Source organism: Cornus florida, unplaced genomic scaffold (assembly GCF_030987335.1).
Source record: "Cornus florida cultivar Cherokee Brave unplaced genomic scaffold, ASM3098733v1 CherokeeBrave_3.0.0_Hap2_Chr08, whole genome shotgun sequence".
Taxonomy (NCBI): domain Eukaryota; kingdom Viridiplantae; phylum Streptophyta; class Magnoliopsida; order Cornales; family Cornaceae; genus Cornus; species Cornus florida.
The window spans coordinates 15,572,301-15,597,068 of NW_026775578.1; the positions used below are offsets into that span (position 1 = coordinate 15,572,301).

General features: G+C 39.8%; 1 protein-coding gene across 1 annotated transcript in view; it reads left to right on the plus strand.

Moving 5' to 3' along the window:
* LOC132269575 (uncharacterized) overlaps positions 1–24,555 on the plus strand; it is a 38,900-nt gene extending 14,345 nt beyond the window's left edge. The window contains exons 2-6 of the mRNA XM_059770813.1: positions 2,259–2,296; positions 2,540–2,601; positions 4,056–4,127; positions 4,245–4,307; positions 24,199–24,555. Of these exons, the coding sequence (XP_059626796.1) occupies positions 2,259–2,296; positions 2,540–2,601; positions 4,056–4,127; positions 4,245–4,307; positions 24,199–24,261 (298 nt within the window). The 3' untranslated portion in view covers positions 24,262–24,555. The remainder of the gene's footprint in view (positions 1–2,258; positions 2,297–2,539; positions 2,602–4,055; positions 4,128–4,244; positions 4,308–24,198) is intronic.
* Positions 24,556–24,768: the final 213 nt, after the last annotated feature.

A 24,768-nucleotide genomic window follows, 5' to 3' on the forward strand; every position in this document is an offset into this window, starting at 1 on the left:
GAGCTTCCTGGCCCCGCCTTCCTTTAGAAAGCTACTGAAGGTGTTTCTCTTCTCGTGGATTGTTGCCTTGGGAAGCATCCTTACAACCTTAGAAAGAGACGTTAGATTGTGGTTAACAGGTGCTATATTTGTAAGAAGTCGGGTGAATCTGTCAACCATCTTCTTATTCATTACTCGGTGGCAAGGGATGTTTGGTCTATATGCTTTTGGTAGCGTTTGGTCTTCCATGGGTGTTCCTAGAATCCACTGTCAACTTGTTAGAGACTTGGCAGCATGTACAGTGGCGAGCCGAGTCAGAGATGCTTGGAGGTCTACTCCCCTTTGGATTTGATGGGGTTTGTGGCGCGAGAGAATTAGGAGGCTACTTTTAGGGAGAGGATTCTCCTATATGGGCTCTTAAATACAACATTCTTACTTCTTTATTCTTTTGGGTAAATGGACAGTATTGTAATTCTATGGATTGTCTTTTGGATTTTATTGATAGCTTAAGGTTATAGGGTCGTCCTGGACGGCTTTTGTTTCCTTTGGCAACACTCCCCTTTTGAGCGCCTTTTATGAAACTAGTCAAAAAAAAAAAAAAATTAGGTCTTTGGCTATTTGTGACATACAACCTTAGGCTAATCTCCGGCTATGGAGGTTTAAAACAGTCTCTCTTTGTAATCAACTGCCAGCGCAAAAGAAGTAAAGAATTGCACAACAACTTCACACTCACAACAATTAATAATTTTGGGAGATCTGTAATACTTTTATTTTATTTTTTTTTCTTGAGATTGTTGTATTATCTGTAAATTACTGTACCCCAATATATATAGTGTCATATATTCAGTTTATTTATTTTCCTTGAAAAGGAATTTTTAACAAGCTTCGAGCTGGGCTTGAATAGATTGTGGACGTCTTCGAGCTGAGCTCGAACACTGTGGTGTGAGCTTGGCTCAGTTTATTTATTTTCCTTGAAAAGGAATTTTTAACGCGCTTCGAGCTGGGCTCGAATAGATTGTGGACGTCTTCGAGCTGAGCTTGAACACTGTGGTGTGAGCTTGGCTCGAGCCAAGCTCAAACACTATTCTTTAATAGCCTAGCCGAGCCAACCAGTCCACTACTTGGCTCATCTCGGCTCGTTTACAACCCCTAAGTTAGGGCAAGAGCTAGTATTTGGCGGCTGAAACTTGTAATATCTTGATTTTCGCACATTGCAATCTTTCATCGGATCTTCACCGTGGACGAAGGCACAACTTGTGCCAATTCACGTAAATTTTTGTGTTCTTTGTGTGGCATGTTTATTTTCTTTTGTGATTTGTTCTTGGTTCACTGCGTTTGTCATCATGGGTGGAGCCAGAAATCTTAATTTGGGGGGGCTGAATTATAAAAAGGAAAAAATGGGGAAAAATCACTAGTCCAGTGCAAGAGTGAGAGAGGCCGAATTAGTACTATGTAATTTAAAATTTATAAAGCTATCGTATTATAATTTTCGTTATAATATTATTCCTATTAGTATATATATTAAGGAAAATGCAAAAGAAAAAGAGAAAAATTAACCTAAAAAGTAGCTACGAAAAAGGGAAAAAAAAATAGTAAGAGGAGAAAGCAGAAAGTAAAAGGTAAAAGGAGAATTTGTAAAAGAAAAACATTCTTCAAGAATTAAAATTAATTCAACAATTGTTTCAATATTTTAAAAAGAAAATTTTGATTTCTTTGATTCCACTTGGAGAAATACATGTCATTATTACCTTGATGAAGTATTAAGAGAAATTTTTTTTGTTTGACATTTTAACTTAATAAACTTAACAAAACTCAATTAACATGTACAAAGAGTAGTTATAGAATTTGTCATCTACCACTCAACGGTTAACAACTATAAATATTAGCATAATTAACATTATTGTTGTTGGTATTCTTATAATGTTGGTATCACAATATTTAATTTTTACCACTACTCCCGAAACTGACTGATAAAGAAGGTTGATGTATTTTTTTTATTAAATATGAGGAGATATTAGAATATTTTTTTTCTCTCTCTTATATTCATATAATAGATATTATACTTGTGTATATGTATATATAAATAAAGTAATAAATTATGCCTGGTCTACAGTTGTGAGCCATTAAGTAAAAAAATTTCGTGGATGTACTTCCATTTTTCTTCATTTTGTTTCCTTAGCATGCAAGGTGTAATGCCATTATATGTTGAGGCACAAAGTCTTCTATCTTTTCTGTTAATTTTTTTTATTTTATTTGACTCGATGTCATTTGTTTTGCAGGTCGAGTAAATATGGCTCGAAGACTGATTTCTGGACAAGTATGAATTGTTTGATATACAATTGTATTCCTCTAAAGGCTGCATCTATGATTCTATTTGACTTATATATAAATTCTGCTGTAATTATAAATAATAAAATAATAATATATAGGAGATTTTTGTACATATTAGTTTGACTGAATGTCAATGGCTTGTATTGTTTTATTTAGTTATATTTTACTTCATAACTTTAGTGAAGGATTTTTCAGCAAAGAACTCAAAGTGGAAAAGGTTTTATTTCAGGAGGTCCTAAGATTCTGTCTGAGCAGTTTGAGGATCCCAATCCACCAATGCCAGAACCTGAGGTCAGTCAACCTGCTTGAAAAAGAGTTGTGTACTCAGCCTCAGTTTCTAGAACATACTGTTTTCCATTTTTCAAATATTTCTTCTGTCGTTGCATTTTACTACTTTTACAAAGAATGATGTCTTCATTTTTCTAGGGTGTTTTGCAATTACATTAATTCTTTTTATTTCTTTTTCACTTGTGGGTAAGGCAAACATAAGTGTGTCCCAATGGGAATTACGACCTCATCTTCCCCTTGGGGAGTGGCAAGAAAAGCCACTCAATTTAACGGATTTAGTAATTTTCATTTTCCCTTTCGGTGCAATTTTTTTTTTTTTTTTTTAACTTAGCACACACCCATTTGCTCTTATGGGATTGCACCTTTTATTTTTGGAGTAGAGGAGATACTACTGGGTTTTTGCCCTTGGTACTTTATTTATTTATTTATTTATTCCTGATAAGTAAGAATTCATTAAAAGCGCTCAAAAGGGGAATGCATCCCTCAAAAACAACAAAAAGGCCAAATGGGGCCTGTAAACCCTCAACAAATCCAGAAACTCTACAAGCTCATCCAAGGATTTACAATTTCTCTCTAGAACCCAACAAAAAAGAGTGCTAAGTATGGAGAACTTCAACGACCCAATATGATTTTCCTTTCCTTCAAAGGATCTCCTATTTCTTTCAAGCCACGAACACCACCAAATGCATAAAGGAGTAACCCTCCAAGAGTCCCGAGCTTGGGTCCCCACTATACACCCTTTCCAAGCCTCTGGTAGACCGTGGCATAACCCAGTGAATCCCAAACAAACCCAGAAACAAAAACCAACAATCTCTAGCCACTGGGCAATGTAAGAGAAGATTGCCAAACATCTACCCATCATTCTTGCACATAAACCACTAGTTGACCACAATCTGTCTTCTTCTCTGAAGATTGTCCTAAGTCAAAATCTTTCCCAAAACGGATGTCCAAGCAAAGTACGCTACTTTGAGAGGCGCCTTTGTTCGCCCAATGGCCCTTTCTCTTGGTACTTTTGGAGCAACTCATATTGAATTTCTTTCTTTCCTTATTTATTTATTTATTTTTACTGCTTTCAAACTGATTGGAGAAGTATTTAAGAGTTGGCTTTATATTATTATATGCTGATCATGTAGTTAGACAATCACTCTATTTCTTTCCCATGAAACTTCTCATTTTAAATAGTCAATTTATTAGCACTTCTCATACCAATCACCTAAATTTATGTTGGTTGTTCAACTTGAATGGTTGAACTTGGTAGGATGCCAATAAATTTATACTTGGTGAAGCTGTAGATTCTTTTTTTCCACTGTTTTGTTTTGGGGGTTGCAGGGTGTATCTTAAACATCAGCTTAGCTGAAGACTTTCTAATGAAATTAAATATAAATTATGGGGATTCTGTACTCAATACAATAATTTACTGTTTTTTAGTACATATAAGTGATACATGTTTGGTGCAGGCTGAATCAGTGGATTATTTCCTGCAATCGCTGGGCCTTCAAAAATATTCAATGTCATTCAAAAATAAGCAAGTATGTGAATTTTATAGCTATCCTTTGTTTTGTGCAATTTTATGTGCTGGCTTTGGTTTTAACTATTATCTTAATAAATTATATCACTATTTTTGACACCTCATGCTTTTTATGCAGATTGGTATGGCTGCCCTTGGACACATGACTAATGAGGAACTCATGGCTTTAGGATTACCAATGGTAAACTCAACTGGACTCGGCCTACTAATATTTATTGCTCCTCTATTTACTGTTACACCTTTAGAAACTTTATTGCTTGGCTGATTGAGACTTGCAAATATAGGATTTATGGTGAAGTACCACCGCTGAGGTTTTTCGAAATTACCTACAATTGAAACTAGTTGAAAAATTGTGGTCAACATTTATTGAAAAATCGCCCCAGCCACCTTTGATGTCAATCAACCGTTAGGTCAGTCAGGCTCTATAGTCGTAGTCCATCTACGACTATTTCCGGCGAGACCTCCACCCCACTGCAACTTCTGAGACGCTTCCTGCCATCGGCGATCCGACAAAAAGGAAAGCCCATCCTTGCGATTCTGATTGTAAATCCTTCTAAAACACTCCGAATTGCGAATCCATAAGTCTTCACTCCATTCCTTCCATGCCTGGAACTCAGCCATACCTTTTTTCCCCATGGATTCCCACCTCAACCATACTTTCTCCTTAAGCAAGTGCGAACCATCCCCGCCTTCCAGGCTATCAGTCGTCGGAACAAGCTCAGGATGCTTCTCCTCCCAAACAAACACCTTATAGCAGAACTGGTCATCATGAATGAACACAAACGGAGGACAAACCTTCCCATCAGAGACAGTGATACGGACTCTTTCAGCATCCAAAGCTTCATCGGCATCCACCCAAATGAACCCACCACAAAGATCACCAACTGTCACAAACAGAGCATGGCTCCAAATGTGGAGAGGAAGACCGTACAGCGTCACCTTTTTCAGACCCTGCTCTTTCAACACCTCCGAGCACCCTACCCTAAAATTCCAAGCTTCCAGAGAGAGAGAAGCCGTTCCCCAGTCACAGCGACCCCTCTTGAGAACTTGAGAAGCTTCCGTCGAGGAAGGAAACCGGAAAAGCAATAAAGAATCCGGCAGAGACGAGACCATCACACCAGAGGAGACCTTCCAAGCACGCGAAGCCCAGGCAGCAATTTGAGCCCCATCACCCACTTCCTTATCAAATTTTCCAACCAGACACGACCGAAGGTCTTCTTTTCTTCTTCGTACCGAATCATCATCCAAGAAAATAGATGGGCCTCTATACGGATTTGCAGATCTAACAGATCCACCTTGGAACAAGCGAGGCAATCTAGCAACCTCCAAGAACGAGCGCATGACAGAGAAGAAAAACCAAAACCTCATAAATGATAGTGAAAATTTTACATACATAATACTTTAATATATATATTATATATATATATTTAAATCTACTCATCCAAACAACCAACTTAAAAAAAAAAATAACACCAATGAAAAAAATTATAATTAACTAAAGAAATCCTACTAAATAATTAACATTTAAATCTCCAATAATTAAACACTTCACAAACAAATCAAATAGCCAAGTAGATAAAAATAAAAAGGGTAAAGTGCACTAAACCCCCCTAAACTTTCTTCTCTTTCTCAATAAACCCCCCTGAACCATTCGGAAGACATTTAACTCCCCAAACTATCTTATTTGTTGCAAATGTTAAGTTTGCCGTTAGAAATTTGACAGAAATGAAGGCATGCATGTCACGTGAGGGGTCTAAAATTTTAAAAAGACAAAATTGACCCTACAACAGTGAAGGAATAAAATAGGATATATTATATATATATATATAGAAAATATATATATATTTTCTGATGTGGCGCGTAATCCTTCCATCTCTTCCTCTTCATTCCCTTTCAACTTTCTCTCTCATCCATCTTTAGCAGTGGTGTGGAGGAGCTATTGTAGTCATGCCGGTCTTCAAGAAACTTCAGTGGCAAAGGAGTCGGTGGTGTTGGATCAAGTTGAAGGACAAGTCCCCGGTGCTTCACTTCCGATGAAGAGGCTCGTATTTGTCTGCGGCTGCCGGATCCAAGAGGGCCCCACCGTCCTTGCCGCCACCTTCTCCGGCGGCACCCTCCCTCACTCTGCAAAACCCATGACCTATTTTTGGCCTTTCTCTCTCCTTTCTCTATGAACAACCACCATCAGCCACCAACCACCACCGTCATCCTAATCCCAAAACTACCGCCACAATCCTCACCTCGCCAATCACCGAAGGACCCATTACCCACAATCAAAACCCACAAAAAACCCAAAAAAAAAAAAAAAACTAGCGCCACAAATCCAACTCCACAATTGGCGATATCTACGCTTTCTTTTCTCTCTACCCCTGTAAATGCAAATACAAATTCAAACCCAAACCCAACAGCAACATTTCACCCATTTTCCTATTTCCAGCCGCCGTCAAATTCTTCTCTTTGGGCGTTAAATTAACCGCCCAAAACCATTAATTGAAGAATTGAAAAACCTCAACTGTTTTTTTTTTTTTTTCAATCAATTTAATTGATGGATACGTTGTCTTTAATTTTTTTACAATTAATTTTTTTTGGATTTGTTGTTTTCTTCCCACTGGTGCGTTTTAGGTTGTCGCCGGTGTGTTTCAATTCTGTTGAATCAATGCGCCGCTGAATAGTCTGTGCTCACCGGTGCGTTTTAGTTTGTCGCCGGTGTGTTTCAATTCTGTTGCATCAATGCGCCGCTGAATAGTCTGTGCTCGCCGCCGTTCAGAGCACGTAGACATCATGTCGTCTTCATTTCCAGACTTTTTCGACCAAACTCCGGCGGTAACTCGATCTTTGCCATTCAAAGACTCACTGCCACCGCGTTGCTCCATCTTTGTCTTCTTCCTCGGTGCCCGCATGAGATTCTCTCTTGGGCTTGGAAAAAGAAAAAGGGAAGCAGCACTAAAGAACTAAAGAAAAAACGAACAAGAATGGATTAAAAAAAAGGTCAGAAAAGGTTGATGTGCTGTCATTTTTTTTTTTATTGTAGGTAAGATTGTATTTGCCACGTTAGCAGTTGAAATTAGAATGACCTTAAAAACATTGTTGTTCAACTTAAGGACTAAAAGGTAATTTTCTTTTTCTGTTAACAGCTGGTTAACTGTTGCAACAATATGATACTTCAGGGGGTTTTACTTACTTCAGGAGGGTTTCTTGCAATCAGGTCATAGTTTGGGGGGGGGGGGGGGGGGGGTTTAATGCACTTTACCCAAATAAAAATAAAATAAACACTAAATAATTAATATTTAAATGACAACCAAATAAAATCCTAAAACAAATGGACAAACAATTCAAATAGTCACGTAGCCAAATATAATTGAAATAAAATAAATAAATAAAAGCCTTGAAAATTTAGGGGTATTACATTTTTCTCCCCTAACAAAGGAATTCTGACGGAATTCACCTTTTACCTTATTTCAGTAATTCTGGAAATTTTGAGTGAATGACATCTTCCCGTTCCCAAGTGGACTCGACCTCATTACGATAGCTCCATTGAACACGCACAAGAGGAATAGTCTTGTTGCGAAGCACTTGATCACGGCGATCAAGAATACGACACGGTGGCTCAGCATATGTCGCGTTCGGTTGCAACTCAATCTCGGCAACATCTATATGCTGATAGCGATCCTCATCTTGTAAAATTTCCGCAACATGGACACATGAAAGACATTATGGACCCGATGTAGATGATCCGGAAATGCCAACCAATAAGTTACGGCTCCAACTCGATCCGTAATAAATAAAAAAAAGAACCGACAAAACGTGGTGACAACTTCCTCTTATTGCTAAAGCGCATTACTCCCTTCATGGGAGACACTTTGAGCAGGTGTCGCACTTGATCACGGCGATCAAGAATACAACACGGTGGCTCAGCATATGTCGCGTCCGGCAGCAACTCAATCTCGCCAACATCTATATGCTGATAGCGATCCTCATCTCGCTGAAATTTCTGCAACATGGACGAAAGACATTATGAACCCGATGTAGATGATCCGGAAGTGCCAACCGATAATTTACGGCTCTAACTCGATCCGTAATAAATAAAAAAAAGAACCGACAAAACGTGGTGACTACTTCCCCTTATTGCCAAAGCGCATTACTCCCTTCATGGGAGACACTTTGAGCAACACCTGATCCCCTACCTGAAACTCTAAATTACGAGTACGACAATCTGCATAACTCTTCTGTTTACTTTGGGCAGTGCGCATGCGGTCTCGAATAAGGGCAATCTTCTCAGAGGTATCCTTGATAAATTCGGGACTCAAAAATCTACTCTCACCGGCCTCTAACCAACAAACAGGAGATCGACATAGTCGGTCGTACAACGCCCAAACGGTGCCATACCAATAGCCTTCTGAAAACTATTATTGTAGGCAAACTCTATAAGTGACAAATAATCTTCTCAATTACCTTTAAAATCAAGGACACAGGCATTTTTTAATTTCTTACTGTGTATACGATGTTTGACTTTCCTCTCAACTTTTCTTTTCTCTTTTGACGCTGGAGTCTTCTATTCCGGCGTCTATCGTTCTCTTTCTTTTCTTTCTTGGTGTTGGATCTTTGGTTTCGACAGATCATGCTACGTTCGTATCTCAAAGTAGCGACCCTACCATGTCTCAATCTTCACGGGAAGATCAAAAGTTGTTCAATTGATAGAGATGTGGTCCTTAGGGTTGATCATCAGAGCATTGCAGAACGTGAATCCGTATTGAAATCTTGTATGGTTGGTCGTTTGATCGTGATGTGGGGTGCACTAAAAGGATCGAGGAGTGGGCGACGAAATCTTGGTAGATCTCGTGTAGAGTAAAAGTTTTAACCCTACTTGACGGCCTGTTCTTGTTCCGTCTACCATTGGAGGCCGAAGCTTCCAGGTTTTGAATGTGGGGAGGAAGAGATGGGGTGAAGCTTCCCTACACATTGACAAGTGGGATTTCACGGTGGGTTGCTTAGCCGTGGTTGATCGCAACAGGTTACGAAGGGTGGTGTTGTTCGGCTTGCCCCTCCATCTTTGGTGCCACAAACTGTTCGTTGCCATCGGAGACCTCTGCGGTGGGTTTAGAGGAGTGGAAGTGGATGATCAAGCGAGAGGCGAACGAGTTCTCCTTATTTCCGCCGGAGTTGTGGTGTCGGAGTTTGTTTTTGTTGAAGACCAATGAGTAGCCTTCGAGATCAGTTTGATTGAGGAAACCTCACCTTGCATCCTTCCAAAATCCTATTATAGGTTTGGTGAGGCTTCTTCCCTTCCGTCTGATGGAGAATTCAACGGTGGGCGTCATCGGTATTTGCAGACTCAACTGAGTTCTCAAGGAAAGCGAAGAGTGTTCGCCAACGCGCCGACAGCGAGTCTGGTAGACAGATTTCCGAGGTGTACGCATAACGCCTGTCATCAACGCTTTTCAAATCCTCGTCTTGATCGCCTTGATGGTAATCAACCACGTGGCTTCACGAGGGCCTTTCATGCAGCGGGATTAGATGGGCGTAAGTATGAGCTCTTTTTTCTGGGCTGAACAATGGGCCTTTAGGTTCTTATGGACCACAAGGTTCACTTAAAAGGAATGTTATGTGGAGGCCCAACAATAAGCTATCCATTTCTTTCCTCAATGATAAACCCAACCCACAGTTGCCCAAGTCCGGCCGAAACAATTCTAAGTTACGTATTGGGACATTTGAAGACTTAAAAAGAATGGTTCATTGGGGCCCAATAATCAGAAGTCAGTTTTTTTTTTTTTTAATACAAAACCGAGTCCAGCCACCGAACCAATTGTTGATCATATACAGGGTCATCTTCCTCATGCTCCCTCTGTGAATTTCTGGAACTCACCGGAGAAGAGGAGGTGGATGAAATTAAGTGAAGATGAGGCTGGTGTCGGTACAGACAAGAATTTGTCATCTACAGTGTTGCGCTGATTCTTCACTCAAGCCCCCTCCAGCTACATCTCGGATAATGGGAAGCAGCTCTAGACTTTCATCTCGGGATTCTCATAGAAGCAACCATGTTTATAGATGGTCGAGGAAAGATAAACAAAAATGGACCTCCACTGACCCAGGTATGTCCTCTGTTTCTCATTCTCAGAGCTCCCTTAAAGAACCTTCTTCTGCTTCCACCCTTTCTAGAGAGGTGAGGGGCGATGTTGAGATGTCAATGGAGAAGAGTTGTGTTATGTCTGATGTGCCCTCGGCACCTGCTGAAGAGTATGGGTTGGTTACAGAGAAGACTGTCAGTGAAATTGTCACTTCAGGCCAAGCTGATTCACTCAATTGTGAAGTTCAGGACTCATCAGATGGGGTCTTGGTCCGAGTTGGAAGAGACCTTCACTTTCAGCTGTCTAATGAGTCAACCATGGCTCTGCTCAAAGAACTTCGCCTTTATGTTGCTTTAAAAGGTTTTAATTACATATCGTTTGATGGGGAAGAGGACAATAAATTGGTTAGTTTCTTGAGTAGTGGACTGGGAGACTGTACTGATTCTGACTCGTTTTCAGAGCCTTTTGATTTTGGAAGGGATTGTGATGAGGAGGCGGCTATTGATTTGGTTTCTATCCAAGAAGTCTGTTCTAACGAGTTTGTACCTTGGATAGAGAATGATTTCTTTGAAGTGATAGGGGAGGAACCTTTGGCAATTGAGAGATCTGGCTCTTCAGTAACAAATGTTGATTTGGTTAAGGACTGGATGATTGAAAACATAAGAGCTGCTAGTGAGTTGCTAGGTGTTTCTTCAGAGGGAAACAGTAACCAGACACTTTCCATTCTTCAAGCAATAGTGGAAGGCAGAGAGGTAGCTGTGACTGAAGAGGTAGTGAACCCGAGGCCTTTATCATCCTGCAAAGGGGCACAGGAGATCAAGAATCTGATCTCTGAAGTCAATTATGAAGGAAAAAAAGGGGTGGCGAAGGACAGGGGAAGGACTAGGAGCCGGAGCGCGAAGAGAGGAGGTGGGGAGATTATCTTATTTGGTTTTTAATGAAGCTACGAATTATTTCTTGGAATGTTCGTGGTCTCAACGACCCGAATAAAAGGAGGGTGGTTAAGGTTGCTTTGAGGAAGTGGGGGGCCCAAGTTGTTTGTTTGCAAGAAACAAAGTTGGCATCCATTACGGATGGGGTGGTTAGGAGCTTGTGGGGAGGAAGGTTTGTAGAATAGGAGGTCTTGAATGCTACAGGTACCTCGGGCGGTATCTTAGTTATGTGGGATTGTAGAAGGGTGTCTCGGTTGGATGTATGGGTCGGGAGATTCTTAGTGTCTTGCAAGTTCAAATTGGAAGAGGACAGTTTCAGTTGGGTTTTCACTGGGAGGAGCTTAATCATGCTTAAGAAATGTGGTCTCTTCCTTGGTGCTTGGGTGGGGATTTCTATTCTGTTGGATTCCCATTAAAGAGGTCCACAGGAGGTAGGAGGTCTTCTGAAATGGATCAGTTTTCTGATTTCATTGACGAGCATCTTCTCATTGATTTACCTATGGAAGGCGCAACCTATATATGGTCTAATGGCAGGGACCCAGTCACTTTTTCAAGGCTGGATCGTTTCTTGATTTCTGGGGAGTGGGAAGAGAAATTCCCGGATGTCGTTCAAGCAGTTTTAGCTCGGGCCGTTTCTGATCATGTTCCTTTGGTTTTAGATTGTGGAGGTTTGAGTTCTCAAGGTCTCCATTTCGATTTGAGAATATGTGGTTAAGAGCGGAGGACTTCCAAGGGAAAGTTCAGTCTTGGTGGGAGGGAGTTGTTGTCATAGGCGGAGGACTTCCAAGGGAAAGTTAAGTCTTGGTGGGAGGGAGTTGTTGTCATAGGCTCATCTAGTTTCATGCTAACTACAAAGTTGAAGGCTCTCAAATTCGATCTTAAAAAGTGGAATAAAGACGTTTTTGGAAATCTTGAATGGAGGAAGAGTAGAGTCCTTGTTGATTTTTATGAGATTGATCGCCTAGAAGAGGCGGGTGGGGATGTGGAGTTTTTGCGTTCTAGGAGAGCTTCTTGTCAGACAGCTTTTGCTAAGATTGCTACTATGGAGGAGATATCTTGGCGACAAATATCCCGGGCTCTTTGGTTAAAAGAGGGAGATCGCAATACAAAATTTTTTCAGAGACCCGCTAACGCTCATAGTAGAAGTAATCATATAGGACGTATTCGGATAGAAGGTGTAGAGTTGTGGAGGGAGGAAGATGTGCGTAATGAGAATTTGATGGTCTTCATTTCGAGGCCATTTTCGAGATCGATAGGGAAGGGCTTGAGATTCCTTTTACTGAAGAAGTTCTAAAGACCTTATCTAGTTGTAATGGGGACAGAGCTCTGGGGCCATATGGGTTCACTATGCGGTTTCTTTTGGAAAGTTGGACAGTTGTGAAAAACGACGTCATGAGCACTTTTCAGGAGTTTTATTCTACTGGTGCTTTTGAGAAGTCGCTTAATGCAACTTTCATCGCCCTTATCCCTAAGAAGGGAGGTGCTTCTGACATTAAAGACTTTCGTCCTATCAGCTTAGTGGGATGTATCTACAAGCTTCTGGCTAAGGTCCTTGCTCTTAGGTTGAGGGAAGTGATGGATGGGATTATTTTAGATTCCAGAATGCTTTTGTTGGAGGAAGACAAATTCTTGATTCAGTTCTTATTGCAGGTGAATGTGTGGATTCCAGATTGAGAGGTGGTGTTCCCGGAGTCTTGTGCAAACTTGACATTGAGAAAGCGTATGATTATGTGAATTGGAATTTCCTACTTTATTTGCTTCAGAGAATGGGGTTTGGAAGTAAATGGGGGAAATGGATTGAGACATGCTTTTCGTCTGTCAAATTCTCTGTTCTTGTGAACAGGTCTCCTGTTGGTTTCTTTGGGTGCTCTCGGGGTTTAAGACAAGGAGATTCCCTGTCATCTTTCCTCTTTCTTATTGTTATGGAGGGCTTAAGTAGACTTACGCGAAGAGTAGAGGATCTTGATTTCATCAAGGGCTTTATGGTGGGAAGAGATCCTGTCCATCTGATGGAGGTCTCTCATTTACTTTTTGCAGATGACACTCTGGTTTTCTGTGATGCTAATGTGTCTCAGCTTAGATATTTGAGATGCATTTTGGCCTATGTTCAGGCTGTCTCTGGTCTGAAAGTTAATGTGGCTAAAAGTGTGCTTGTTCCGGTTGGAGATGTTTAGGATATTTCTTCTTTAACGGAAGTCCTTGGGTGTAGGGTGAGTTCTTTTCCAATTTAGTATTTGGGCTTGCCTTTAGGGGTTTCCTCTAGAACAATGGGGTGTTGGGACCTTGTGATTGATAGGTATGCGAAGAGATTAGCAGGATGGAAAAAGCAATACTTATCTAAGGGAGGGAAAGTTACGCTTATAAAGAGCACTTTATCGAGCCTTCCCACATATATTTTTTATCTATGTTCCAAATTCCATGCTATGTTGCTGATAGGATTGAAAAAATTCAAAGGGATTTCCTTTGGGGTGGAAGAGGTGATGAATTTAAGTGTCACCTTGTCAATTGGGAACAAGCTTGCAAGCCAATGAAGTTTGGTGGTCTTGGTATCAGAAGACTGGTCCCCTTTAACCAAGCTCTTCTGTGTAAATGGTTGTGGAGGTATGGAAGGGAAAGAAATTGCCTGTGGCGAAGGCTAGTTTCATGTCGATATGGGAAGAGAGTGGTGGTTGGTTGACTCGTCCGGTTTCTCTTGTGGGAGGAGTTGGGGCTTGGAAATTCATAAGAAAGGGATGGGATACTTTTTCTACTAATATCAGATTCAAAGTTCGTGATGGCAAATGCATACGCTTTTGGGAGGATCTTTGGTGTGGAGACCAGCCTTTATCTTGTTTATTTCCCAGGTTATATAGTATTGCAGTTGATAGACTTGCCTACGTAGCCAACTGTTATCAACTTGATAGCAGAGGGATTATATGGGACGTGCAATTTCGACGCTCTTTTCAGGATTGAGAGGTGGACGAGGTATATGTTTTCCTGGATTTGTTGTATCGACAGGAGGCAGTTGGCAGAGGTAGTGATGATATGACATGGATTCCCTCTTCCCATGGTCGCTTTGAAGCTCGTTCCTTATTCTTATGCCTTTCTGATTTCGATATTGTTAATTTTCCATGGAAGACTATTTGGCGTTCTATGTCTCCAACTAGAGTGGCATTCTTTGTTTGGACCGCTATTTGGGGTAAGATCCTTACGATTGATAATCTAAGGAAAAGGGGCAATTGTCTTGTTAATTGGTGTTGCTTATGCAAGCAAGATGGCGAGTCAGTTGCTTACATTCTCATGCATTGTCCTATGGCGAGGGATTGCTAGAATCTTATCTTTTGTCTGTTTGGTATGCGTTGGGTTATGCCTCGTTATCCTAAGGATTTGATTTGTATATGAAGAGGATGCCGTGTGAGTAGCGCTGTTCGCGATTATTGGAGAGTTGTACCACATTGTGTTTGGTGGTGCATTTGGAAGGAGAGGAATAGTAGTATAATGTTTGAAGGGAAAGAATCGTCCACGGCGATTCTGAAACTTCACATCATACGCTCTCTTTTTAGTTATGTGAAGAGGAAGTCTTGTTCTTCTTCCGAAGATTTAATTATTTTTTTAGCTTCTTTGGGATCTTAATCCCTAGTTCCACTTTTGTATAAGGGATGCGTTCCCCTCTTGAACGCCTATTTTATTTCAATTATTACTTATAAAAATAAAAATAAAAATAAAAATCAAGGACATAGGCACGAAGCATATCCTCCATGATTTGATTAACCCTTTCAGTCTGCCCATCAGTCTGAGGATGATAAGCAGTGCTAAGATGTAATTCGGTATCCAAAACCTGTTGAAAACTCCCCCAAAATCCCGATACAAAGCTCGAATCCCTGTCTGATATAATAGACATTGGTATGCCATGCAGCTTCACAATCTCCGCAATGTAAAGCCTTGCCAACTGTTCTGAAGTGAAGTCGGTGCGAATAGGCAAGAAATGAGCTGATTTGGTTAACCTATCAACAATGACCCAAATGGAATTGTGGTTCTTGTTAGAATTGGGTAATCCTTCCACAAAATCCATAGAACTACTCTCCCATTTCCACTCCGGTATAGGAAGTGGCTGCAAGGAATCAGGCGGTTTCTGAGGATCAATCTTGACCATCTGATAAGTACTACACTATGGAGACAAAGATGGATATTTCCCTCTTCATACCTGCCTACCAAAACTATCGTTTCATGTCGTGATACATCTTATCTCCACCTGGATGGATAGAGAACTCAGATTTGTGAACCTCCGTCATCACATTTTTCCTCAAATCATCAGCAAAAGGTACTATTAGGCGTCCTTTGTACCTCCATCTGCCCGAACAGAGTAAAATGGGACATCAAGAGAAGCTAACTCCATAACTTTGTCGATGCATTGCTGATCCATAAGTTGTGCCTTCAGTACTTTGTGGATGATAGCAGGTGTAATTACTATGCATGCCACAAAAGCATCAGACAACTCATCTACAGTCTTCAAAGTATTCCATTCTGTAGCAAACATCGCAGAAAGTCTAGCATAGGGTCGGCTAATTGAGTGCATCTGCCACTACATTCTCTTTCCCTTGGTGATACTGTATAGAGAAGTGGTAATCTTTCACAAACTCCAACCACCTACGCTGTCTCATATTCAGCTCCTTCTGCGCGAAGAGATACTGCAAACTCTTGTGGTCACTAAATAGTCTAAAGGACTCCCCCAACAGGTAATGCCTCCAAATGCGTAAGGCAAATACTACAACTGCTAACTCTAAATCATGCGTCGGATAGTTTAGCTCATGAGGTTTAAGCTTACGAGACCCATAAGAAACCAGTCACTCCTCTTGCATTAAAAAACACCCCAAACCCTATAAAGAAGCATTTGTGTAGACAAGATACTTTATCCCACTCTAGGGAGTAGCTAGAACAGGTGCAAAAGTCAACTTGCTCTTCAATGTGTCAAACGCAGTCTGATAATGCTTCATCCCATACAAACGGTACACCCTTCTTAGTCAGATGGGTGAGTGGTCCTACTATCTTTGAAAACCCTTGGACGAATATGCGATAATATCCTGCCAATCCCAGAAAGCTTCGAATCTTAGTGGGCGAGGTAGGCTATCCCCTCTCTAAAACAGCTGAGACCTTGGCTGTATCCACCGCTATCCCCTTCTTTGACACTACGTGACCCTAAAACTTCATTTTTTGCCGCCAAAAGTCACACTTTTCAAACTTGGCATACAATTGGTGCTCACAAAGTGTTTGCAACACTATGCAAAGATGTTTAGCATGGTCCTCCTCCGACTTAGAATAAACCACAATATTATTGATGAAAACAATGACGAATTGATTTAAGTAATTCCTAAAGACTCTGTTTATCAAGTCTATAAAGACAGCTGGCGCATTAGTCAACCCAAAAGGCATGACCCGAAATTCATAAGATCCATATCTAGTGAGAAATGCTGTCTTAGGAACATCCTACTCCTTAACTCGAAGCTAATGATAGCCAGATTGCAAATCAATCTTGGAGAAGTAATTAGCTCCCTTCAACTGATCAAATAAGTCGTCGATCCTTGGCAAATGATACTTGTTACGAATAGTAACCTTGTTCAACTCCTTGTAATCTATACACAGACGAAGTGAGCCATCCTTCTTCTTCACAAACAACACTGGTGCCCCCCAAGGTGAGGTACTTCTACGAATGAAACCCTGGCTGAGAAGTTACTGAATTTGATCCTTTAGCTCCCGCATTTCCATCAGTGCCATCCTGTATGGTGTCCTGGCAATAGGTGCGGTGGCAACCCTAGAATTTGTTGAAATACGTTCGGAAATTCCTGTACAATCGATATACTATCCAGTGCTATAATAATCTCTTCCTCAATATACAATAAACGAGTGCTCGACCCCTCGTTAGAACGTGGCATAGCAATTATATACATATCCTGACCCGGTATAGCAAACACAATAGACTTATTGTAACAATTAACCTGAGCATGGTAGTGAGATAACCAATCCATCCTAAGTATCACATCATAAGAATGCATGTCCAAGACCAGTAGGTTGGCTAGAAATCTAAGTCTACCAATATCTAGTGTCACAGCCCCTCACTCTCATGCAAAATGGAAGTAACACCTATAGGTGTACCAATGCTACGGGGTCGATCACATAACTGTGTAGTTATCCTAGATAAGGCAACAAATGTACTAGACACAATTGAATGTGTAGGACCCCGTATCAAACAAAACACGCCCACATCTACCGTGTATAGGAAACATACCCTTGATAGCATGAGGAGTCTGAACATCCTGTGGCATGTGGTTATACACCCTGCCATAGTGCAATTGCTGCGGTGCCTGTCCCCGTGGTGGCAGTGGCGCTAGTAAAGTTGGAAACACCTGTCCCTGAATGCGCGACACCTGTGGAGCAGGTAAGGGAAATGGCGGTCGCCACCCTTGTTGCACATGATATCCCTGCATAGCCTTGGGGCACCTCTTAGCTGTGTGCTCAAGCTCTCCATAACCATAGCAAAAGCCTTTGAAAATGTCAAACTGTTTCTTCTACTGGTTACCCTGAGGTTAACCTTGTATTGTTTGAGGTGCCCTATTCTACTGCCTCTGAATAGATGCCCCATCTCTCTGAGCATCTAAACTATTTTTGTGCTTCTTCCAAGGATTAGCCTGAACTACCGGTACTGGTACAGGAGCCTGTTGAACATGTGGCTGATTTTGAAGTGCAGCTGCTACGCCTGCTGCTAGAGCCTGAGCAATGATGTCAGCTAGCTGAGGAGGATACTCTAAACCTCTGCCTTGATGTTGGTCCTGACCCTGAGACACCTAAGTCTGTTTCTCCTCCTCCTGAATTATAGGAACATGTTCCTCCTCCTCTTGAAACAAAGGCAATTGTTGCTCCTCTGCAACTCGCTGACGTCGTAGTAGATTCTGCTGCCTACGCACCGCTCTCCTTTGTTGCCCTGTTCTCCTAACCTGCTCTCTTTCCCGTCTTCTTCCAGCGTTAACCATTTTGTTAAAATCAAAAGATAGACGTTAATACGTATCTAACGGACCATAAAAGAATACAATGAAACCCTCTTAATCGTACACTCCTTTTCGTTTTCGACTCTTTTGCAAAAATTTGAGAAAAATAAAGCGAGCCTCATTTTTATGTGTAAGAAATAAGGCCCATGTGTATCTCGAGTAGTCGTCAACAATAACGAAAGCAAAGAATTTATTTCCAAGGTTAGCAGTTCTTTCAAGACCAAACAAATCCATGCGCAATAGTTCTAGTGGTCAGGATGTGGTGAAGTCCTTTTTACTTTTAAAGGACGTCTTGATTTGCTTCCCTAATTGACAAGAGCTACATGTTCGATCTTTTATGAACTTAGTCTTTGGGAGACCTTTAACTAAGTCTTTGGTAAATAATCTAGAGATTTGGTCCATGCTAGTGTGTCCTAATCGTCTATACCACAACTAACTGCTCTCAGTAGATGATGAGATAAAACATTTAACATCTTAAGCATGCAATTCACATAGAAAAAGAGTATATAGGTTACCATTTATATTTGCAGTAAAAATCAGTTTGCCATTAAGCTCGACTATGCATTTATTTGATTTAAATACTACACTATATCCTTTGTCACATAATTGACTGATGTTGAACAAATTATGCTTTAAACCATCAAGCAGAACATTATCAATAGATAAGGAAGAAGATATACCTATGGTTACTGTTCTGAGTACCTTACCTTCGGAGTTATCTCCAAATGTGACATTTCCTCCGTTGTGTGGCTTTAGTTAGAGAAATTTGGATTTCTCTCTGGTTATATGTCTTGAGCACCCACTATCTAGGAACCACTAGTCGCTTGAGGATGATGACCTCAGGCATATAGCAAAATAGAGCTCAAGTAACTTGTTTTGGTACCCATTTATGTCTGGGTCCAACTTGGTTAGATACATGTGTTCCTTTAACCACCCAAATTTGTTTAGTTATGGGTTGTGCAGCAGGATAGTTACAACTTCTACGACCATAATGTTTGTGATGGTTGTGTCTTGAATTATGTGGTAGGGATGAGGAACTCTTAGTGAAGGTTTTGTAAAATGTTTCCCCTTCATTTTATTTTATTTTATTTTTATTTTTATTTTTTTTCAGTAGACGGGCATCCTTGTGATAAGAGCTGAAACCTAAACCTTCTTTAGAAAATGTATCTTGCTCTTTGCCAAGTGTAATTCCTAAATTCTCTCTACCTTGGGTGAATTTTGCCAAAATGTCAACTTGATCTTCAATGGTTCTTTTTAGACATTCATTTTCTAAGATTAGGTCAAGAGACGATATTTCTGTTAAAAGGGAACATTCCTTTTCCTCCTTGAGGGAGACAAGTTATCTTTCAACCTTTGACAGTTTGAGAGAGAGGATGGAAGTTTCTCTTTTAATAGATGCACTCTTTAGCATTGATTTCCTTAATTCGTCATGTAGGTCTTTAAAAACATCTTTCAAGTCATTGTATGATTCTACTATTATCATCATATGACGGAAGAGAATTTGAATAAGATTCAGAATTAGAGGATACCTCATCATCAAAAGCCATAAGATAGAGATTTGCAATCTTTATTTCGTCATCACCTTCAGAGGCATCAGATTCATCACCGTCCCATTTAGCTTGCATGGCTGCCTTCTTTTTCCTATTCTCTTGGAAGATTTTGTACTTGGCACAGTCGGATTTGTAATGTCCAGGCTTTCCACAGTGAAAGCATGTTGGATTCTCCCTTCTGTTTTGTCCATTTGAGGATTCACCTTTTCTCATTGGATTTCTTTGTTTAAGTTTTCGTGTTTGAAGTATTCTTTTGAAGGCTTGAGTAATGAGAGCAATATCCTCATCTTCTTTCTCAATAGATTCATCCATGTCGTCATAGTTGGCAGCTTGAAGAGCCAAACCCTTCTTTTGATTTGATTCGCCCTTTCTACTTTTTAGTGTTATTCCCCAGGTGAGGAGGGATCAAAGAAGTTCATCTATCCTAAGCGTGTTGAGATTATGTGTTTCTTTAATTGCAACAGCCTTAGCATCCCATTTGGTAGGTAGACTTGCGGAGAATTTTCCTTGCAATATCATAGAGAGAGATATTTCTACCAAGATGCTTTAAATTGTTAATAATGTCGGTGAATCGAATAAACATATCACTAATAGATTCATTTTCGTTCATAAGAAAAAGTTCATATTGATGCATGAGTAGATCAATTCTAGATTCACGAACTTCAAAGGTGCCTTCATAGGTAATCTCTAACTTATACCAAATTTCTTTGGCAGTGTTACACGTTGAAACTCTATTATATTCAGAGGGGCTAAGGGCACAATTTAAGTTTACCTTTGCCCTTGCGTTAATGGAGATGAGCTTGTAATTAGTGTCATTCCATTCACTCAACTCTTTTGGCTTATTGACTTTGTCTACTTCTTTCATAGGAATACAAGGGCCATTAATTATAACATGCCAAATTTGATAATCTATAGCTTGAAGAAAATCCCTCATTCTGTTTTTCTAATAACTATAGTTGGTTCCATCAAACCAACGAGGTCAGTGGTACCGTTAACATTAGCGATGATCGATTCTCTAAGATGGTTAGATCTTTATGCTAGAGATTAGGTCAGTGTTATGAGTTTGTTTTTCAAAAATAGATATTGAAAAACAATTAATATTAATTAAGATGCAAAGTAAAGAGAGAGACAAGCAAACTCATAACACCAAGATTTAGCGAGGTTCGGAAACTCTTACTCCTCGGCTCAGATCCCTCCTGAGACTTCCCAAAACCCAATATGGCTTCTCCTTAAGGGTGGAGAGCAAACCGGTACAAGAAGCACACCGCTTTTGAATCTTCTTGCTAAGAGAACAAACCTCTTTCTTAGACTTCTTCTGGGTTACAGCAACCTGTACAACAATATTTTGAAGGACACAATTGAATAACAAAGAAACTCTTTGAATTTGATACGCAGATCAAAGCTCACACGCCTATTGTAGATTTAGAATATAGTGAAAGGTTTAAAGCTTAAATGATATGAATGAGACAATGATCAATGCAAGTTTCTTTATGATCACAAGGTTTTTCTCTCGAAGTGTAAGAAGTATATTATAATCAAAACCTTGATGTGTCTATATAGAGGTTCATATGGCATTAGATAGGATTTAAAAGCCTTGCCAAGAATACCGTTACAGGCAAAAGAAATCTGACTTTTTACCCATTTGATCGATCACATGAGTCATCTGTGTGATGACTTGGTCTTGAGTGATCGGACACATGCTTCATCTGTTTGGGCAGTTGGAGCATCTGATTGGTTAGATAATGGAACAGATCGGTAGGATTAGATCCTATTTCCCCGCACTTTCTAAGTTTTGAATCATGTTATCGGTTACATCAATTGATCTGAACGATCACTTGGTTAAATCACAAACTTTCAAGTTCATTGGATTCTTCATCCTATCGATGGAGTGATCTGATCGATCACATCCTTTCATCTGATCGGTTACATAGATGAAGTGATCGGTTACATGCTGTCTCAGAAATTTGAAACTTCACTGTTTTGGCATCGTATCGATACTATGAGGTGATCTGATCAATCACTTGGATCAATCTGATCGGTTACATGACTGAAGTGATCGATTACATCAGACACCATATTTTTTCATTTGATTCATTTATCTGATCGGTTACTTTAGCCATCTGATCGGTTAGTTTGAGTAAGATTACTTAGTTTGCATGAAGTATGAAATGATGCAAGATGAATGACAGTTTGAGCTTTAAACCAAAGGCTATAAACTATCTTGCCTTGCATATAATCTACTCTCACTATTCTATACTATCCCTGCTGATGATATATACGCTCTCCTTTGTGCTTTCCATTCCATGGTGTTTCCATGCCTTGTTCTTAATGATGATCCTGTTTTGCTGCATCTCAATATAGATATGTTAAATGCACTTTTCATCTTTGTTTGTAATCATCAAAATAGTAAGAGGTGTAAATTAAAGGCATTTGTGCCAACAATACTGTTGGAGATGTGGAAACGGTGAACACCATGCTACTAAACACATCGGCAGCCCAACAAGGTAAAGGATGATGCTACCGAACACACCGACATCCCAACAAGGTAAAGGACAATGCTACCGAACATACCGACAACCTAAACAAGGCACAAATAGCATCGAGAGACCCTTAGCACATGTCAAATGCTAAGAGGATACCCCCAAATATGGGTTCTTAACCTGGGAGGAGAGCTTCCATATACTGGATCGATTCATCCGAGAGATGAAAAAGAGAAACAAAGCTGGAAATACTGGAACAACGCCAGGAAAAAGGCCGTGCAATATTCTCTTGGGCGAAAACAGAGAGCTCCAACAAAACATAAACCTTAAACAACACAAAACAGAAAGCTCCAACAAAATCAAACGACGAAAGAGAAATTTAAAAAATGATGCCTTGAGATGGCGTGGTGGCTGAACCTTAGACCGCCGCCGGAGATGAGGCTTATGCTGCCATCTCCGGCAGTGGCTCTGATACCAAATTGAATTATATGATAAGTGGTTCTGATACCAAAAAGTAACTTGGTAAAATTGGCGTTCTCAATTTGAGAGCCTCACTATCAATCATTATATATAAAAGGAAAATTACAAATATTGAAAGTGAATAAAAATAAAATCAGAATAAAAATCAAATCCCTAAATAAAAAACTTAACATTAACCTATAATGAAGACCCAATAAATCTGCCACAATCATCGAGTTAACTTATAAACATGATTTCCGACTGTTTTGGACCACCTGGGAGGAGAGCTTCCATATACTGGATCGATTCATCCGAGAGATGAAAAAGAGAAACAAAGCTGGAAATACTGGAACAACGCCAGGAAAAAGGCCGTGCAATATTCTCTTGGGCGAAAACAGAGAGCTCCAACAAAACATAAACCTTAAACAACACAAAACAGAAAGCTCCAACAAAATCAAACGACGGAAGAGAAATTTAAAAAATGATGCCTTGAGATGGCGTGGTGGCTGAACCTTAGACCGCCGCCGGAGATGATGCTTATGCTGCCATCTCCGGCAGTGGCTCTGATACCAAATTGAATTATATGATAAGTGGTTCTGATACCAAAAAGTAACTTGGTAAAATTGGCGTTCTCAATTTGAGAGCCTCACTATCAATCATTATATATAAAAGGAAAATTACAAATATTGAAAGTGAATAAAAATAAAATCAGAATAAAAATCAAATCCCTAAATAAAAAACTTAACATTAACCTATAATGAAGACCTAATAAATCTGCCACAATCATCGAGTTAACTTATAAACATGATTTCCGATTGTTTTGGACCACCCCCCCCCCCCAAAAAAAAGAACCTTTTTATGTACATTTATGTGTTTTCAGCTAAAAAAAGCAAAACAAATCTTTCGAATTCTTCCCCAAACGAGTCCTTATTTTAGGTTTTTATTTGGTATTAGTGTTTGATTAGGGTTTTATTTCATTGCTATATATGTAGGGCTTGGTACATTGAGTTGGACACTGTTTGATGATTATTAATTAATAAGCATATTGATATGGTGATTTTCTCCCTCTATATTCTTTCCCTCTCCTATCTTTCTTCTCTTCTCCTCTCTTTTCTTTTGGTTCTACATCAATTTGATATTAGAGCATTCCCAGAAGAAGCAGAACATTTCTTGCCCTACTCTGGCAACATTATAATTTTTTTTTTTTTTTTTTTTTTCAAGACCGGGGACCAAAAAGTCATCCCATATGTTGATATTCAGACCATATCCAACAACCAACCCATCTAGGTCCCACAATAATTTGTTGGGTGGACCATATGCTTCTCCACGCCCTGCTTAGATGAAGATCAAAACATGTGTGGCTTTATTGAATCTCTTTCAGCCGCTAGTTGGCAGCGTCTCTATATTTGTGGATCATTGGTTTTATGGGTTGTGATTTAGGAAATGCCCTTTTTTATTTATTTATTTATTTTTCATTTTCTTTTTGTTAATATCAGCAAGAAATTTGACTCTCGCCCTCAAAAATTTTAGTCTCTTGCTCATTTTATGTTCACTTTTACTGTTTTAGGGTCCAAGAAGGAAGATACTTGCGGCATTAAATTCTAAACTTGGACATTTGGGAGTTGACTAGGTTCCTTTGCTTGTTCGCGTGGAGGTCAATGTTTGGACTAACATCTTGCAATTCATCCGGCCTGTGTTTTAACTCGTGTGACCTTGCTTTAACTTTTTGGGATTAATATATTTGTTTATATTGTTGGAAGTGGCTTCAGTAAGGTTATCATTTCTGTTGAACCTTTAGAAGATTGATAGCATCTTTTTGGAGTCATTTGATGTTCAACTTTGGTAATGTCTGCCCATCCCTCTCCATTGTCTTTTCTAGTATATTGATTTTATGTTTATTGATAAATGAATTTGTATTCTGCCATTTTGGGAGGAGGGGGAAGGATGTGTTTAAAGTTAATAGTATAACCGTATTCAGTGCCTCAACTGATGCCAAAGGGTTTCTTTTGACATTTACGTTAACATTTTTTCAAAATTGAAACTCATTTTCAAGAATTTCATCACCTCAAGGTTTCCCGAACTTGTATGAGACACCTCTGTTGATGGAAAAGTAAAAAAATATATATATGTGGGAGAA